Raw genomic sequence first — 19,226 nt, 5'->3', positions numbered from 1 at the left:
TCTTCGTTTCATCCCTGTGACAGAAAAGATTTCAGTGCCGACTAGTTCAAGCACATCAACCTGATAACTCACAACATATGTGGCACCTTTAAACGTAGTAAACCCCACCTCCATTACATACACCAACACACTTCACAGGAGCACAAACAGACAAAAATAGATACTAAGCCAAAGACGACTTTAGGACAAGTGAACACACTTTTGGCCAAAGAGGTAGGATTTAAGCATAGTCTTGAAGGGGAGAGAGGGAGAGAGGAAGAAAGGTGAAAAGGTTGGGAGATGACATTCCAGTGTTTAGGATCTGGATGATTGAAGGCATGACCATCTATGGTAGGCTGAAGGATCCGTTGGAGGCTAGAATTTGAGGAAAGTATTGTTCTCAAAAGGCTGTAGGTCTGGAGGAGATGACAGAGACAAAGTATCCTTCAAAAATTATAAACCATTAATAAGTAACTTGAATGTGTTTTTGCCAAACTGAGGACAGTCCACCTAATTATTAGGCAGCAGATTCAGTTTTGCCCTCAACTGTCTGGACTGAATGGAGATGAGCAAACCAAAATGTGGTGGTTTATTATTAATTTAGAAAAATATGGCACGGCTGTCAAACCTGCTGGGTCTCTCAGGCTGGAGGTTAAGATGCAGCAAAACTTCACAAAACAAACACTGCATTGTTTGTAGGAGCTTAGACAATCATTAGCTGGAGAGAGCAAGGTGAATCACAGTATTCGAACACTGTTATTTAGTTCAGCTTGTTTTGTGGGCAGTAACACTGAAAAACCACAGGAAACAACGATGCGTGCAAGAAATGCCAGAATCTATTCTGAACCTGAAGAGCTGATTAACTGATATCTTGCACTATTGCTGCTCAGGTCTTAGAAATTTTAAATATCCTTTGACGATGCAATTGGCTGCTGTGGCCTTTTACAATATGAACGATGAGCAGGAAAAGACTAGCTGCTCCATTAAGTCTGCTCCATGTTCTGGAGCGTCAAAGCTGGAGATTTCAGATCCCGGCTGCAGCCTAATTTCCTGGGAGGGTCAGTGAAACGAAAATGGAAAATGAGCACCCGGGAAAAGTGGGAGATCAAACTCTCCAAGCTTCTCAAGTGATCAAAACCCAATCCAGGAGATCACAACGGCCATGTTTATGTTAACTGGCAAATTGCCTAGCTTTTCTAACATGGTCATCGGCTACCCCAAACCAGAACTGGTCCAGCGCTCTTTCTGAAGTTGTGCAGAGTGTCATCACAGACCATGCGAGGGTGGTAACTTATTCCAATGTTCCACAATTCTCTGGGAAATGAGAATGTGCCCAACCTCCAGACTCTTGGGATTATTTAAATGCACAATTCCTGGTCAGGCCCAATCTGTCAAACTGAAACACTCTAACAGTGGGTTTGCAATCCATCCCTTTATTTTATAAATCTCTCTATAGTTTTTCTCCTTATTTCCCCACTGACTTTCTTAGTAACTATCTTGGTTTTATGCCCCCCCCCCTGCCAGTTTTGAAAGGAATGGCCTCCTTCTGTACTGTTTGAATCAAGAGATCTTGAATGAGGCAGCATTAACGGACGGCAACCATTCAGAGTTATGAAAATCTCTGATGGGCAGATTTCTGGGGGTTTGCTTGATCCCTGTTGGGGGACCTGAGGGCTGATCTCAGGGCGTTGTTATTATCTCGGTGGTTGGTGGCCTCCCCCTGGAGTTTGAATGGGTTGGGGGTGCTGCAGAAGAGTGCCCGGTGCTCTCTGCAGGAAATATGGTTCAATGGGGCTGAAGCCTTTTTCCCTTCTGCACATTTTGAATGGAAAGAGACTATAAAATACAACAAGGAGGGGTCTGAATGTCCTGGTGCGTATACTAACCTACTGCACCTTGCTATGTTACCATTCAGGTTTATGGCCATTACATTGAGTCATTAGGGCACAGAAGGAGGCCATTTGGCCCATCAGTTCCATTCTGCTGCAGCGCAGGGACTATTTGCTTAATTTATTTGTACGTTCCTTCAATTCTCACCTCTTGCGCATCCCCAATTTCCTTTGCCCCACCCTTGACGGCTGTTCTTTTAATTGTCCGGATCCTAACCTCTGGAATTCCCTCCCTAAGTTCTCTACCTCTCTCCTCCTGTAGGCTGCTCCTTTAACCCATCTCTCTGAGCAAGCTTTTGGCCACCAGTCCCTGCTATCTCCTTATGTGGCCCAATGTCAAAATTTTTAATGTGTTGAAGGTGTGTATATAGAGGCAAACAGGGTTGCTTTGAATTACTTAAACGTAATCCTACTTTTACTGAAAATGCTCCCAGCTCCCATGTAATAATATAGTTGCTGTACCTTTTCTGGTAGACTTGGAAGAGTGCTCTGGTGAAAATGCACTAGGTTCAGACTGCTTTAAACTTGGAGCTATGCTAATGACTTGGTTTCTCATTGCCCCAGGGTATAGAGTACCTGATACAGAACAAATTGTTGTCTGCGAAGGAGGAGGATATTGCCAAGTTCCTATACAAGGGGGAAGGTCTGCATAAAACAGCCATCGGAGACTATCTTGGAGAGAGGTGAGGTCTATATCTAAGGGAATTCATGGGGTTGACAAACTGTAGAGTGCGACTGAATACATATCCTCTAAAAGCTAAGGAAGGAACGGAAAAGGCTTGCATTTATACAGCACTTTTCACCAGCTCAAGTCTTTAAGCCAATGAAGTACTTTTTAAAGTGTGGTCAAGTTGTAATGTAAGAAATGTGACAGTCAGTTTGAATATAGCAAGCTCCCCATGTACAGCAACATGACAATGACCAGCTAACCTGTTCTTAGCTGGTGGTTGAGGAGGAACTATTGTGGTGAGCCACATTCTTGAATACAACTGAGTGGAAATTTCTTGGCCATTTCAGAGGACAGTTAAGAGACGTTGCTGTGGGTCTGGAGTTACATGTAGGCCAGACCGGGTAAAGATGACAGATTTCCTCCCCTGAAGGACATTAGTGAACCGGATGGGTTTTTTTCCAAAGATCCAGTAGTTTCACGATATTAACGAGTGGCTTTTTAGCTCCAGATTTTTAAAATTAATTGAATTTAAATCCCCCACCTGCTGTGGGGGGAATCTTATCTCTCTGAATCATTAATCCGTGTCTCTGGGGGATTACTGGGCCACTAACATAACCACTGTTACCTTTTCTGATCGCCATGGATAAATTGGCTTTCCAATTGGCTGGGCAAAGGCATGGCACCGTGAGGATGGACATGTGAGGTGACCAATGGCAGAAGCGTGGAGAGCAGAGCAATTGGAAGTGAGAGGTCATGTGATAAGTCCTCCAGGAATGTGTCCAGCTGGAGTTGGCGACCCTGGGCGAAGTTGCCCCTGAAATACTAACTGACTGTCTTGACTCCTTTTCTCTGCAGAGAACCATTATACATCAGGATTCTCCAGTGCTTTGTAGAACTGCATGAGTTTGCTGACCTCAACCTTGTACAGGCGCTGAGGTGAGAACTTTTTGCACAGGGTTGTCACAGCTCCACTTTCTGCAAAAACTATTCAAAGGCTTTCCTCTTCCTCATGGAAATGTCACTGTTGCTTCCATTTTTTTTCTTTCTCTTCAGTTTCTGGTCCTCCATTTCACTTTTCCCTTCTGCCTTCTTTTCTCATCCAACCAAATCCAACCCCCATCACCGCCCCCACGCCCCCTCAAAACCAGTTACTGGCCAAAGGTGGCGCTATTGAGCAAATTTCTGAGATCTCACTCCCAACTGTCACCATCTCGTATAGAAAAAAACTCTTATGCTCATCAATTGCCTTATGCTTATCTATGGGTAATATTGCAGGCAATCTAAAAAAAAAGACTTGCATTTATATAGCAACTTAATGGCTTTAAGATGTCCCAAAGAGCTTTACAGTCAATGAAGTACTTTTTGAAGTGCAGTCACTGATGGAATGAAGGAAATGCAGTACAGCAAGCTCCCCAAAAACAGCACTCTAATAATGATCAGATCATATGTTTTTAGGCATTGATTCATGTATAACTGTTACCTGGACACCAGGGAGCACTCACTTGCAAAATAGTGCCTTGGGTTATTTTACATTCATGTGACCATGAAACTACCATTGATTGCCCAAAGGAAAAACCCATCTGGTTCATTTCAACTGCCACCCTTACCTGGTCCGGCCTACATATGACTCCAGACCCACAGCAATGGGGTTGACTCTTAATTGCCCTCTGAAATGGCCAAACAATAGCCACTCAGTTCAAGGGCAATTAGGGATGGGCAGCAAATGCTGGCCTTGCCAACATGATTGCCAACGGTGAGTAAATGTATTCCTAGTAGTTTCACCACATGACTTGCCCCCACACTCCAGCCAATAGTCGACCAACACATCCATCCTTGTGACACACTGCCTTCCTACACCAACTGGAAAGCAAAAAGACTCATTTCCCATTGGATGATGCTTGACTGTTGACCAAACAGTCTTTTTGATACTTTGAACAATTTTATATATTTCTACCAGATCACCTCCCAGAGACCTCCTTACCTAGACTGTCCTTTCATCCCTGAAACTAGTGAGAAATCTTTGTCAAAAATGCAAGAATGGAGCTCTTAATTGTCCTCCTGTAACCTGAAGAGGAAGGGTTCCAGGTCAGAAGGGAACTGTGAGATAAGGTAGATTGCCAGACACAGTCCTTTTATCGTGAAGATCTGGGTCTTGAGGTGCAAGTCCCTGGCCATTGCTAAAGTTACCTGATAGAATGTGTTTGAGTTGTGTCCACATATCCCCCAAATGGACAGCAATTTTAGCCCACATTACACTAAGAGGCCTGAAGAATAGAAAGATCTGAAACTGGAGAAATTGTCAGGGTGCTATAGAGGGTCCCTTCATACATTGAGTTGCATTGTTAGGGTGACGTAAAGGGTACTCCAGTATTATTTCTCTTCTGTACACCCCAGTGAGTGTTCAATTGTTCTGTGTTTAATTAGGTGAGTACGTTTACTATTGATGCTCACTGCACTTGACTTAGGCCTGGGTGTGGACTCAGAGAAAAGTAAAAAAAAATCTGTAGAAAGAGGTAGAAGCCAGAACTGAAACATGGAGCAGACATTTTAAAGCACTGTAAATAAAACCTTTTACACACGTAGAAGCTAGTGTCATCTCTACATAGTTCTGAGATATATAAAATAATCAAGAATCTCCTTCACAGCCACTCACGTAAAGATGCTTATTTTCCTCTGAGCACCATCTCTCATTTTAACGGGTGTATTACATCTAACCATTCCCCCCCACCCCCCCCCGGCTATCCCCAAAATAAACCCTCGTGTATCTCTACCCAACACACCAAAGTACATGTTTTCTCCCACTTACAGGCAGTTTTTGTGGAGCTTCCGATTGCCAGGTGAGGCACAGAAGATCGACAGAATGATGGAAGCTTTTGCAACGCGGTACTGCCAGTGCAACCCGGACGTCTTTCAATCGACTGGTAGGAAATAGTCAACTCTTTATCTCACAATAACGTTACAGGGAAGGGAATATATCCATATATTAGTAAAAATCTTTCACAGAGTGTGCATAAACCTGCTTCCCATTGTCGCGATTTCTGATCAACATTTAATTTTTTTGGGTTATCATTTCTCATTCAATTTTGCTATGTCAACTGTCTCAGCGTAGTTCCGGGCACTGGCCACAGGTGGTGCTATTGAGCAGATTTCTGAGATCTCACTCCCAACTGTCACCATCTCTTATGCTCATCAATTGACTTACGCTCATCTATGGGTAATACTACAGGCCATCTAAAAGTAAAGACTTGCATTTATTTAGCAACTTAATGGCCGTAAGATGTCCCAAAGAGCTTTACATCAATGAAGTACTTTTTGAAGTGCAGTCGCTAATGGAAAGTAGGAAACGCAGTATAGCAAGCTCCCCAAAAACAGCACTGTAATAATGATCAGATAATATGTTTTTAGGTGTTGATTGATGTATAATTATTACCAGGAGAACTCACTTGCAAAATAGCGTCTTGGCTTTTTTTTTACATCCATCTGTATTGGTAAATGGAGCTTTGTTTTAACATCTCATCTGAAAAACACAATCGCTGACAGTGTGGCACTCCTTTAGTACTTGATTATCAGCCTAGTTTATGTGTTCATGCAGACCTCTGAAGTGGGATTTGAACCCACAAGCTTCTGACTCAGGAAGTAGGAGTGCTACCCCTGAGCCACAGCTGATACAATTTCTTGTCAGCACTTCTTTTAAACTTTTTCCTTTTTTTTTTGCTTTATTCTTACATGAGATGTTGGTGTTGCTGGCAAGGCCAGCATTTATTGCCCAACTCTAATTGTCCTTGAATTGAGTAGCTTGCTAGGGCAGTTAAGCATCAACCCCATCGCTGTGGCTCTGGAGTCACCTGTAGGTCAGACTGGGTAAGATCCCCTTCCCCAAGGGGGACATTAATCCATGATAGTTGTCATGGTCACCATTCCTGAGACTATTTATTAATTGAAGTTAAATTCCACCAGTTGCTGTGGTGGGATTTGAACCCATGTTCCCAGAGCATTATCCTGGGCCTCTGGATTATTAGTCCACTATGTCACAGTCTCCTGCCATTCCCTCATCCATGTCAACCAAAGGAATGAGACATGCCAGGTATCAGTCTTCTGCCTTGATTGATTTCAATGCCATTCTGTGGTTGGTCATTCATTTGGGATGTCACACGATCAGGTTAATTCTCGAGATGCAGTAATTTCATCTTGCACCATTGTTCAATACTTTATGTAAACAGGGACACCAGCCCTAGGGTTTATACCAAGCTCCCGCTTGGAAGAGACGTCTTGGAGTTATCATTCATTTCCTTATCTTCACAGAATTGCTTTACTAGGTTGTATAATTGCAAATGCATCTTAAGGGCTAACAGTTTACCTTTGATTGCAGATACCTGTTACGTGTTGTCTTTTGCAATTATCATGTTGAACACAAGTCTACACAATCCGAATGTTAAGGAGAAACCAGCACTGGAGCGGTTCATAACAATGAATCGTGGGATTAACAATGGAGGAGATCTTCCACATGATCTTCTCAGGGTGAGCATACACCAATAATTCACTACCTGAAAATAACCAGCATTGCAAGGGTGAACATTTTTTTTACTCTTTCATAGGATGTGGGTGTCGCTGGCAAGGTCAGCATTTGTTGCCCATCCCTAAGTGTTAGTCACCAGTTAAGAGTCAACCACATTGCTGTACATCTGGAGTCAGTCACATGTAGGCCAGACTGAGTGAGGATGGCAGATTTCCTTCCCTAAAGGATAATAGTGAACCAGACAGGCTTTAGCAATAATCAATGTTAGTTTCATGGTCTTTATCACTGGGGCTGGCTTTATATTCCAGATTTATTAACTGAATTCAAATTCTACCAGCTGCCCTGGTGGGATTTGAACTCATATCCCCAGAGCTTTAGCCTGGGCCTCTGGATTACTAGCCCAGCAACATTACCAAACAGGAGTGGGCCGTTCAGCCCCTCATGCCTGTTCTGCCATTTAATTAGGTCATGGCTAATCTATATCTTAACTCCATCTACCTTGGACCCATATTCTTTAATGCGCTTACCTAACAAAAATCTAGTTTCCTTTTTGATATTTTCAACTGACCCCCACCCCCCCACCCACCCCCCCAACCAAGCCTCAACAGCTTTTCTGGGGAACAGAATTCCAGATTTCCAGTGCCCTTTTTATGAAGAAGCACTTCTCAACATCACCCTGACCCTAATATGAAGGTTACCAACCCTCCAGGATTGGCCTGGAGACTCCTGGAATTGAAGATCAATCTCCAGGACACTGCTGTGACAGCAACCCCAGAGAAAAATCATCAGGACATTAAAAAGAAAAGATTGTCTTAAAGAAAAATACCATTTCTTTGAGCGTTTCTCTTTACCAGATATAAAAAGATTGAAAATGGCGACCAAAAAAAGGCTGACAGTCAAACATCATCCAATTGGGTAATGGGCCTTTTTTGCTTTCCAATTGGTGTAGGAAGGCAGTGCGTCACAAGGATGGATGTGTTGGCAGCTCATGGCAGGATTGCAGGGCAAGTCATGTGATGTAACTCCAGGAATTTAATTAATCAAGGTCGGCAACTCTAACCCCACCAGAGGAAATAGTTTCTTTCTGTCGAAACTGTTCGATCCTTGACTCACCCTAAACACCTCAATTAGATCATCCCTTAATATTCGATGTTCAAGGGAATGCAAGACTTGTCTATGCAACCTGTCCACATGATTTAACCCATTTAGCCCCAGTGAATCTTCATCACACTATCCCCAAGACCATTATATCCTCCCTGAGTTGGGAGGGTGGGGAGGTGCTGGAATTCCAGGTTCTGGAGTCAGTTGGATAGAACCTCGAGTTGAAATGAACCTTCAGGTGATGCGAATTTCAAAGATTCCCTCCTTTTCTTGATTCTTTGGAACAGAATTTGTACGAGAGCATCCGGAACGAGCCATTTAAAATCCCAGAGGACGACGGGAACGACCTAACGCACACGTTTTTCAACCCAGACCGGGAAGGGTGGCTTTCGAAACTGGGTGAGTGGGAGGTTCCCAGTCGCTGGGGGCTTCGAGAGAGGTCGGGACAACAGACCAAACACAACAAAGCGACAGACCATCGACCACAGGGGCCCCATTGTGAAACGTATCGGAACGTATGGCGCGGGGGGGGTGGGGCGGTGGGGTGTTGTGTTCCTTGACTACGGGCTCCTAGTGTCCATGGGAGATACCCCCATGTTTCCTCTGCCACTCTGGTCTCTGCGCTATGCCCCCCAAACCCCCTTGCCTTGATCTCCTATCCCGGCCCCCGCAGGAACTCCGCAACTTATCTCTCCATCCGGCTCCAGCGATGATCTCCATTGGGGCCAGCTGCAGTCCCGGCAGTGGCCACCACTCCCAGTGGCGCTGTTGGGGTCATAGAGTTGCCAGCCATTTGATGGGTTGATGGCTCTTGGGGGGGGGGTGGGTGGGGGGGCATGACGTCCTCCCCAGGCGGGGACGGAAGTCTTGCCTTGAGCTAATTGACGCCCCTCTGGGTGATAAATGGCTGAGGGGAGGCCCATTGCGGGGGTGGGGGGGGGGCGGGTGGATGGGTGGCTGATTCTGGACACAGCTACGGCAGGTGGTAAGAGTGGGAGAGACTCCTGGTCAGCCGTGCTTGATATGGAGTTGTGCCCCTCAAGTTATAGCTTCAGGCCAACACCCTCCTTCAGGAAAACCAAGCTACGGGAAACAGACATAAGCATGTAATTTGCCTGCCTCTAAACGCTGGAAGTCTTCTAGGCCTAAGACTACAAACCGAACTCTTATCAAGAGAATGACAAGACTGTTAGCATCAGGTGGACTGAGGCCGAGGGCATAGGTGGAGCTAGTGTACTTTGTGTATCAAAGTAGGGGACAGAGCTTAAAAATAAGGGGGTCTCCCATCTAAGATGGAGATGAGAAGAATCTTTTTTCTCTCAGGAGGTTGTGAATCTTTGGAACTCTCCTCCCCGGAAAGCAGTGTAGGCCAGGTCACCAAATATTTTTAAGGCAGAGGCAGATAGATTCTTGACCAACAAGGGACTCGGGGGAAGGCAGAACGAGGCCACTGTCGGATCAGCCACGATCTTATTGAATGGCGGAGGAGGCTCGAGGGGCCGAATGGCCCACTCCTGCTCTTAATTCGTATGTTCGTGTGTAACAAGCCCATTCTTTCATATTGATTGAGATCGTGCCATAGTGCTGGAGGTGGCCAGGGTTGGGGGGGAGAGCATCAACCAATCAGACCTCAGCAACTGGTTCAACCCTCACGCTGGTGATCCTATTACAGCCAATCAGAGGGTAAGATCCGCCATGTGACTCCTTTCCAAGATGTTGCCCCCCCCCCCTCAACCTGCCCCGTGTAATGTGTCTGCCATTATCTTTACAGGGGGTCGAGTGAAGACATGGAAACGCCGATGGTTCATTTTGACAGACAACTGCCTGTATTACTTTGAGTACACAACAGTAAGTTGTTTTTCGTTCATGTGAAGTGAGATTACATAGGATATCTGGCAGAGAAACAGGCCATTTGGCCCAACCAGTCCACGCTGGTATTTATGCTCCACCTGAACCTCCTCCCATCTTTCCTCATCTAATTCTACCATCGTAACCCCTTGCTCCCTTCTCCGTCAAATACTTGTCTGCGTTTCTCTTAAATACATCGATACTATTCGCTTCACCCACTCCCTGTGGCAGCACCTTCCACATTCTCGCTTCACTTTGAGCCAAAGAGACTTCTTCTGAATTCCCAGTTCCCAATCTGGACAACTCTCCAGTGAGGATGTGGCCACTGGCCTCTTGAGGAACAGCTCAAATTGTGACCGTGGCCATCCAAGTCAGACCATCGCCCACCTACTGAACTCCTGCCCCGAGAGATCCACTCCTGGTGGCATCGCAACCATTCACACCGCGTCAGGTGAAGCCGTTGAATAAAAACAGAAAATGCTGGGAAATCTCAGCAGGTCTGACAGCATCTGCGGAGAGAGAAAAACAGAATTAACGTTTCGAGTCCCTATGACTCTTCTTCAGAGCTGTTGAACAGTCATAGGGACTCGAAACATTAACTCTGCATGGATGGCCACAGTCACCTCTTGTGGAGGTCGACACCGAACTATGAATGCTTTCCCCAGCCCATATCTTCTGAATTCCCCACTGGGTTTCTTGGTGACTATTTTATATTGACGGCCCCGAATTATGCTCTTCCCCATGAGAGAAACCATCCTGTTTCCAAAATGGAAACTGTGGGCGTGCATTTTTCTCCCCCCTCCCCCGATTTTCCCTCACACAGCCCCAAACATGAGGTCCACCACCGGCCCCCATGGTTCCTTAGAGATGGGGAAAGAGGGATAAAGGGAAACGCCCCAAACTGCTTCCATACAGACCAGTGGACAACAGCAGCATTGCATTGACAAAGACCTGTCATTACCTCGAGCACTAGGTGACTGCATAACAAATATTCTTCGTAAGCAAAACATAAAGTTCCAAAAACAGGTACAACAAAGGCATGGTTTTGTTTTTGCAGGATAAAGAACCCCGTGGTATTATCCCATTGGAAAATTTGTGCGTGAAAGCAACGGAAGACTCCAGAAAATTGGTACGCAGTTAAAAATTGTTTAAAAAAAAAGGGGGTGGTGGGTGAAATGATCTTTGTGATATAGAGTGTTTTTTTTTGCCATAGATCTGGTGGAAAGTTAAAGGCTGTGCCAAACATTCCTCAAGATCAAAATAGTGCGGATGCTGGGGGTCTGAAATGGAAATGGAAAATGCTGGGAGAACCCAGCGGCTCTGGAGAAAGGGTTAACATTTCAACTCCAACATGACTCTTCTCCGGAACCGAGAGCTCTTCGGAGAATGGAACCCTTCTTCAGTTCCGAAGAAGAGTCACATTGGACTGGAAATGTTGACTCCTGCTTCTCTCTCCACAGATGCTGAGGTTTCTCCCCCACCCCCCCCCCCAGCATTTTGTCTTTTTGTTCCAAACTTTCCTTATTTGCTGGCGCAAGGATCTCAATTATTTTCATCTCAATCATCCCAATTACCAAAAAGTGATGTGGCTGTACTCACTCTGACTTTTTGCCATGTGTGTTGTGAAGAGGATTAGGGTTGCCAACTCTCCAGGATTGTCCTGGAGTCTTCGGGGATTAATCAGAAATTTTCCTGCTGTGAGCTCCTCAGGAGATTTACCCATTTAACAAAAAAAGTGTTTTCTTTCACCTCCTTTGAGCAATCTTTGGCGGGGGTGGGGGAGGGAGAGTGCGGTGGGGTGAAATAATTGTTCGTTTGACCTAGTGGGGGCAGATGGAGGAACCAGGTCGTGCGATGAAGCTTCTGACAATGCATCCACCCAGAGCTGGCAACCCTACTCAGCCCAGCAGCAGCAGCTCATGCAGAGTCGTATTGTCACTGGGCTGCTAATCCATGGACCCAGGATAAAGTTCTGGGGACCCAGGTTTGAATCCCACCACAGCAGATGGTAGAATTTGAATTCAATAAAAAGTCTGGATGATGACCATGAAATCATTGTTGTTAAAAACCCATCTGGTTCACTAATACTGTTTAGGGAAAGACAGCAGGAAATCTGGTGTGGTTGACTCTTAAATCCCCTCTGAACAAGAATAATTAGGGATGGGCAATAAATGCTAGCCAGCAATGCCCATGTCCTGTAAACAAAATTATATAAAAAAAACCTTGTACCTGTCTGGTGGTTTAAACCCTGGAATATCCCAACAGGTCAGGGGAGACCCTGAATTCTTTTAGCCTGCCTGGTCAGCCCAACAGCAAGTCCTGAGGATGACAGGTCAGAAAATGTGCTGCTGGGGTGAGAAGACAACTAGACTCATAAACGTTTACAGCACAGAAGGCCATTTGACCCATCGTGTCCGTGCCGGTTAAGATCTGACTACACTAATCCCATTTTCCACTGCTTGGTCCATAGCCCTGGAGCCTATAGCAACACAAGTGAATATCTAAATACTTCTTAAATGTTATGAGTTTCTGATTCAACCACCCTTTCAGGCAGTGAGTTCCAAACTCCCACCACCCTCTGGGTGAAAATATTTCTCCTCAACTTCCCTCTTAGCCTTCTACCTCTTAGCTTAAATCTGTTCCCCCTGGTTATTGACCCCTCTACTAATGGAAAAAGTGCCGTCCTGTCCACCCTATCTATGTCCCTCATAATCTCATACAACTCTATCAGGTCCCTCTCAACCTTCGCTACTCCAAGGAAAACAACCCCAGCCTATCCAATCTTTCCTCATAGCTCAGACCCTCCAGCCCAGGGAACATCCTGGTAAATCTCCTCTGCACCCTCTCCAGTGCAATCACATCCTTCCTATAATGTGGTGACCAGAACTGCACGCAGTACTCCAGCTGTGGCTTAACCAGTGTTTTATACAGTTCCAGCATAACCTCCCTGCTCTTATATTCTATGCCTCAGCTAATAAAGGCAAGTATCCCATATGCCTTCTTAACCATCTTATCCACCTGTCCTGCTACCTTCAGGGATAGGAATGTGCTGACTCATTTATGCAACAGTGTTACCGCTTAAAATTACACAAAAATGCACTGGTTGTGTTTTCCCTGTGAGCTGTTTCTCCCTCTCAAGTTATATATTTATTTTCATCTTGTGATGTTAACATTTGGACCTCTTTAGTGCATCACTGACCAATTTCCTGCCCATCACTAGAATCATAGAGTTGATACAGCACAGGAAGAGGACATTCAGCCTGTCAATCAGCGCTGGGTCTCTCCAAGAGCAACACAGTTAATCCCACTCCCCACCCTTTTGCCAGAGCCCTCCAATTCTTTCCCCTCCCAGAGCTTACCCAATTCCCTTTTGAAAGTCATGATTGAATCTTCCTCTCAGGCAATGCATTCCACAGCCTAGCCACACACTGCGTGAAAAGGTTTTTCCTCACGTTGCCATTGGTTTTTGTTTTGCCCATCACCTTAAACTGGTGCCCTCTGGTTTTCAACCCTTCTGCCAATGGGAACAGTTTCTCCCTATCTATTCTGTCCAGGCCGGTCATGATTTTGAACACCTCTATCATGTCCCCCTTCAACCTTCTCTTTTACAAGAACGGTGCCAACTTCTCTAATCTATCCTCCTAGCTGAAGTCCCGCTTCCCTGGAACTATTCCCATGGATCTTTTCCACATGCTCTCTAAAGCCCTCATCTTTCCTAAACTTAACCAGATGCTTTCCTTCCCCCTCCCTTCTGTTCCTCCTCTCTCTCTCTCTCTCTTCCCAACTGTTCAGATGTTGCTGGATGGTGGAATCACTTGATCTCTGTTGTACCTCTGTTTCAGGCACACAAATAGTCGTTTGTTGCCTGAGATAGAGGTAGGCAAAAGACCAAACTGGAGAACCACTTGAGTTCAGACTGTTGGAATTCTAGGATTCAGGAAGCCACAGGAAAGACAGGCGACTTTCAGCCAGGATGTTGGCCAGCAGGTTAAGAAATTTCGGGCATTGTCGGAAATTGTAAACACATTAAATCGTCCTCCTCCTGGGCATCTTCCAGAATTGTCTGAGTGTGCAAGGAAGAAAAAGCTTTAAAATGGAGTCAGGGTCATGTTGACAGGAATAACTATAACAAGCACAAACTTTACAGGGGAGCCTTTACAACATAATTAATGCGCAAAAGGAAATAATCTGTTATCAGATTATCACTGCAGCAAGAAATTAATTCTTACCTACTGTTAAGATAAGCTTCTACAGCAGGAGCTCGAGATATCTAATTCCTTTCCAGCAGGTATAAGCTGCTCCCACATAGACAACATTAAATTCATCTCTGTCCCAGTGCCAGAATCATAGGTCCATAATAAAAAAGTATTGGTAATGTTATTAGGGTTCCTGATTCTGGCTGCACGTGTTCCTGGAGGTTGCATCACGATTCCCCATCTCTACACTCAGCCCCTCACCCAAAGCCCAATCAAACAGCCTTTATCCACCCCATCTCCTTTAAGACCACCGGTTTTACAGGATATATCGGATGAACAAATTCTCCGGAGGAAATGATTAAAAATAGTTTGCATGTGTTTTGAATGCGTGCTATGATTTTTCTCCCAAGGTTTGCTTTCAGCAGCGTGCAGGGGGTTAACCTTTAACTCCTTGTAGACTGCAGGGCAATCCTGGAGGGTTGGCAACCCCAGTTGTTGTTTGGAAGTTGGAGGAGCTTGGTGCATGTCTGATAACCTCCTAGAATCACACCTAAACGGTCGATTACTTGTAAAGGTGGGCGGTGTGGTCAAACCTCTTGACATGTCACAGATCTCCTCACGGATATTGCAACCTTTCTCCCAGTTAATCCAAGGAAATGACATGTATTTTAACTATCATTATTGCAATGGGATGAAATGTGGGCAAATGTGCATCACCAGTGGTGGGAGGACCTAATAGCAGGTTTAATATTATGCTTTAGGAATTATCTCTGCGATCTTAGAAAAACATTTTTTTAAAAAATTTGTTCCGAGGATGAGAATGTCACTGACAAGGCAAGTATTTGTTGCCCATCCCTAATTACCCCTTGAGAAGGTGGTGGTGAGCTGCCCTCTTGAACTGCTGCAGTCCACATGGTGTAGGTACACCCACAGTGCAGTTAGGGAGGGAGTTACAGGGTTTTGACCCAGCGACAGTGAAGGAACGGCGATATATTTCCAAGTCAGGATGGTGAGTGGCTTGGAGGGGAACTTCCAGGTGGTGGTGTTCCCGTGAGGATTTTGCCCTTGCCGGGGGTGTTCGGTGGGGGCAGACGGGGCGGTCGAGAAGCTGACTGTCACCCGTGATCGGTACCGCACCGCGATTTTACGTGGGCGGGCCAATTAAGGCCCGCTGAGCATGGCACACGAGCCTGCCTAGCTTGAACTTCGCACGAGCCCGTGAAAGAGAGATTCGACCTCCCTGAGGCACAGAGCTGCTTCAGGGAGACGAGGCGCCGTTTAAAAAAAACTTAAATGAACCAAATAAAAATGTCGTAATGGCCTTAATAGGCCTTTTAATTGTCGGCGGGCACGCACCAGAGTTGGCAGCGCGCCCGCTGAACAAAATGTCACGGGAAGCTCGCCCGATGTCATTTTACGCTCAGCTGGGTCGGACGGGCGTTCTATGCCGACCTCAATATTCTGCCCCACGTGCCTGCTGCTCTTGTCCTGTTAGGTGGCAGAGGTCGTGGGTTTAGAAGGTGCTGTCGAAGAAGCCTTGGTGAGTTCCTGCAGTGAATCTGGTACTGTGCGCCATAGCTAGAGGGAATGAATATTTGTGGTGGTGGTTGGAGTGCCAATCAAGTGGGCTGCTTTGTCATGGAGGTTAAGCCTTCCAGGCAAGTGGGGAGTATTCCATCACACTCCTGCCTTCAGCCTTGTAGATGGTGGACAGGCTTTGACAACTCAGAGTGCGAATTACTCTCCGCAGAATTCCCAGCCTCTGACCTCCTCTCACAGCTGCAGTATTCAAATGGCTTGTTAAGTTTCTGCTCAATGGTGACCATAGACAATAGGCGTGACAAGAATGTTATATTTGTAAAGAGATAACAGACTAACAGTAGACTTGATTTACTTTTGATATTGCAGAATTGCTTTGACTTGTACAGCCCCAATAGCAAAGGCCACACTATTAAAGCCTGCAAAACGGACAATGATGGGCGTGTTGTTGAAGGCAACCATCAGTTTTACAGGATATCGGCTCCTTCGAGGGAAGAGAGGGATGAATGGATCAAATCAATCAGGTAAAACTAAGCCACATATTAAAACTCAGGTTCTAGTAGTAAGGTGGGGTGAGACAGACTGATTAAGAATTTTCATCTAAAGCCAGGATGCAGGTGGCACTTCTGTACATCAAGTGTCAAAATCTTTTCTGGTTAAGGCTTTGAAAGTAAGTAAATGCATCTAATGAGGACTAGATTTTGAAGTTATCATTTATGGGACAGAAGACTAAACTATGATCAAAAATTTCAAAAAAACAATACACGCTTTAACTCAAAAAAGAAGTACTACAGATGCTGGAAATCTGAAATGGAAACAGAGAGCGTTGGAAAAGCTCAGCGGGTCAGGCAGCATCTGTGGAGAGAGAGAAAGTGAGCTAACGTTTCAGGTTGATGACTTTTTATCTAAGCTGGAAAAAATTATAGAGCTTTTTTTGATTTGTTCATGGGATGTGGGCTTCGCTGGCTGGGCCAGCATTTATTGCCCATCCCTAATTGCCCTTGAGAAGGTGGTGGGTGAGCTGCCTTCTTGAACAGCTACAGTCCATGCGGTGTAGGTACACCCAAAGTGCTGTTAGGGAGGGAGTTCCAGGATTTTGACCCAGCGACAGTGAAGGAACGGCGATATATTTCCAAGTCAGGATGGTGTGTGACTTGGAGGGGAACTTGCAAGTTCCCATGTGTCTGCTGCCCTTGTCCTTCCAGGTGGTAGAGGTTGCAGGTTTGGAAGATGCTGTCTAAGGAGAGATGGGGCAGATTTAAAACAAGTACAGAGGCAGGGACAGGAGGGGTGAGTGGGAGAGAGGGGGAATAGAACAGAAAAGGATGGTCTGTGGTGGGTTGGAAGACAGGAAAGGTTAAATGACAAAATTGATGATGGTGCCAGGCAGAAGGAGGTGATAATGGGCAAAGTAAAGTAATGAGGAAGTGTAAATGAGGAAGCCAGAACCATTGCAACATCTGAACTCCTTCAAGTAAACGTTTGACATTGTAGACTATGTTCTCAAGTTTAGAGGAGTATTTTAGAGTGCTATATTTAATGAGAAATTATTTTCTCTAGTCTCTTAAAAATTAAATTTACTGCTAAAGTGTGACGTGTTTTCACATTTCAGAGCTAGCATCACTCGAGATCCTTTCTACGACATGTTGGCAGCAAGAAAGAAAAAGTTAACAGTCAAATCCAATTAAAAGGTTCTACATTGTTCCTTACCGCTCAGATGGAGGGATAAATAAGACAGGAAACTGATGCAGTTGGTGGCTGCACATGATAGACCATTCCAGTGGTTGGTGTTTGCACGTATCCCTGAACGTTCCTCCCATCCCAGATATTGGGATGTTCGTAGGCTCCTGAATCATTTCATTATTCCGAATTGTGGTTTGCACATACTTTTGCGCTCTTTCTCTACTTCAGTTATCAGGATCAATTCTTCATACATTACTGGATCAGATCTCCATTAGACCTATCAAGACTTGATAATAGCCACTGATACTGCACTCCACTATTTCAAATACAGTTCATGGTCCTATTTCTTATCATAATCACTGGGCTCCACTGACATCAATTGAATTTTCTCCTAGATATCCCATGTTTTATGGGTCTAATCACGTTGTCTGGGATAACATTTGAGTCCTTTGCCTCATGTTCAACTGGAACCTTGTAGATGATCAGCATATTGTTTAACCTCTTAGTATCCAGTTAAAAATATCAGACCTTGGTGAGGCCACACCTGGAGTAGTGTGTACATTTTTAGTCTCCCTATCTGAGGAAGGATATGCTTACCCCAGACTGCAATGAAGGTTCACTAGACTGATTCCTGGGATGAGGAGTTTATTCTACGAGAAGAGATTGAGTAGATGAGACCTATGTTCCATAGAAGAATTTCGTATTGAAACATATAAAATTCTGCAGGGTCTTTGCAGGTAGATTCTGGCTAGAGAGTCTAGAACCAGGACCACAGTGGCAGAATGAGAAATTGGCCATTTTGACTAAGATAAGGAAGGATTTCTTTACTTAAAGGGCTGTGAATCTTTGCAATTCTCTACCCCAGATGGATGCGCATGCTCATATGTCAAATATAATCAAGATATAGGGTCAATAAGTTTTTGGATACTAAGGGAATTACTAGGGGATATGGCGATAGTGTGGGAAGGTAGAGTTGAGGTAGAAGATCCGTTGCGATCTTACTGAATGGTGAAGCAGGCTCAAAGGGACAAATGGTCTACTCCTGCTTCTATTTCTTATTGTTCTTAAAGAATCGTAGTATTTCAAAATGTCCCATTCCAGAGCCAATATGTTTGGACTGATTAAGACAACCGTTGGCTTTTGGTGTGTGCTGTGAACAGTTTTTCAGCATCAGAGAGCATTGGCGACTATAATTCACTATCGTTAGGACGTCTGTGGATGGGACTGTGTAATAATGTACTTTAATAACGAAATTTGATTATTCCGAACTGTTGCCTTTTTTGTTACTCAAAGGCAACAGGTTCTACAGTTTGACAGAGCAACTTAATTTTCAATGTGTGCCTTGTTTTGGTAGCTACATTTCTTGTAATGGTCATGTTTATAGTCCTGTTAAAAAGTTATGTAATCTTGAATTAATATGGCTGACAAACTGATTTTGTGGAAAATGAACATTAGTTACATTGCTGTAAATAGACTAATAAATTTATATTTTGCAAAAAAAACCCTACACCTTCCGTCATTTTGTTCTGCTCTTTCTGAAGTGGTGCATCTATAATTCTCCAAGTTCTTGAACTTCTGGAGCTGGAATTAATAGCAACCATATGGTGTGACTATTATCCCAACCAGTAGGAAACCTCTTTGTTCTCCCAACCTGTTTGAATTCCGGAGAGACACCTGAAAAAAAAATTGCAAGGATATGGAGAAAAGGCAAGGTTGGAGCGGGTCGATTGGATAGCTCTTTCGAAAAAAGCTGGCACAGCCATGTTGAAGCAAATGACTGCCTTCTGTCTTGTATGAATCTGGTT

The 19,226-nt window shown here is 44.7% G+C and overlaps 1 protein-coding gene across 2 annotated transcripts in view; it reads left to right on the top strand.

Moving 5' to 3' along the window:
* The window catches only part of LOC121271783 (cytohesin-2-like), a 64,695-nt gene extending 45,772 nt beyond the window's left edge, over window positions 1-18,923 (top strand). For both annotated transcript variants that reach the window (XM_041178054.1, XM_041178053.1), the window contains exons 5-13: window positions 2,433-2,551; window positions 3,394-3,474; window positions 5,347-5,459; window positions 6,908-7,056; window positions 8,443-8,554; window positions 9,927-10,003; window positions 11,061-11,132; window positions 16,108-16,262; window positions 17,351-18,923. In XM_041178054.1, the coding sequence (XP_041033988.1) occupies window positions 2,433-2,551; window positions 3,394-3,474; window positions 5,347-5,459; window positions 6,908-7,056; window positions 8,443-8,554; window positions 9,927-10,003; window positions 11,061-11,132; window positions 16,108-16,262; window positions 17,351-17,426 (954 nt within the window). In that variant the 3' untranslated portion in view covers window positions 17,427-18,923. The remainder of the gene's footprint in view (window positions 1-2,432; window positions 2,552-3,393; window positions 3,475-5,346; window positions 5,460-6,907; window positions 7,057-8,442; window positions 8,555-9,926; window positions 10,004-11,060; window positions 11,133-16,107; window positions 16,263-17,350) is intronic.
* The last annotated feature ends 303 nt before the right edge of the window (window positions 18,924-19,226 follow it).

The sequence above is a fragment of the Carcharodon carcharias genome, chromosome 31 (assembly GCF_017639515.1).
Source record: "Carcharodon carcharias isolate sCarCar2 chromosome 31, sCarCar2.pri, whole genome shotgun sequence".
Lineage (NCBI taxonomy): Eukaryota > Metazoa > Chordata > Chondrichthyes > Lamniformes > Lamnidae > Carcharodon > Carcharodon carcharias.
This window is presented reverse-complemented; position numbering and strand designations above follow the sequence as displayed.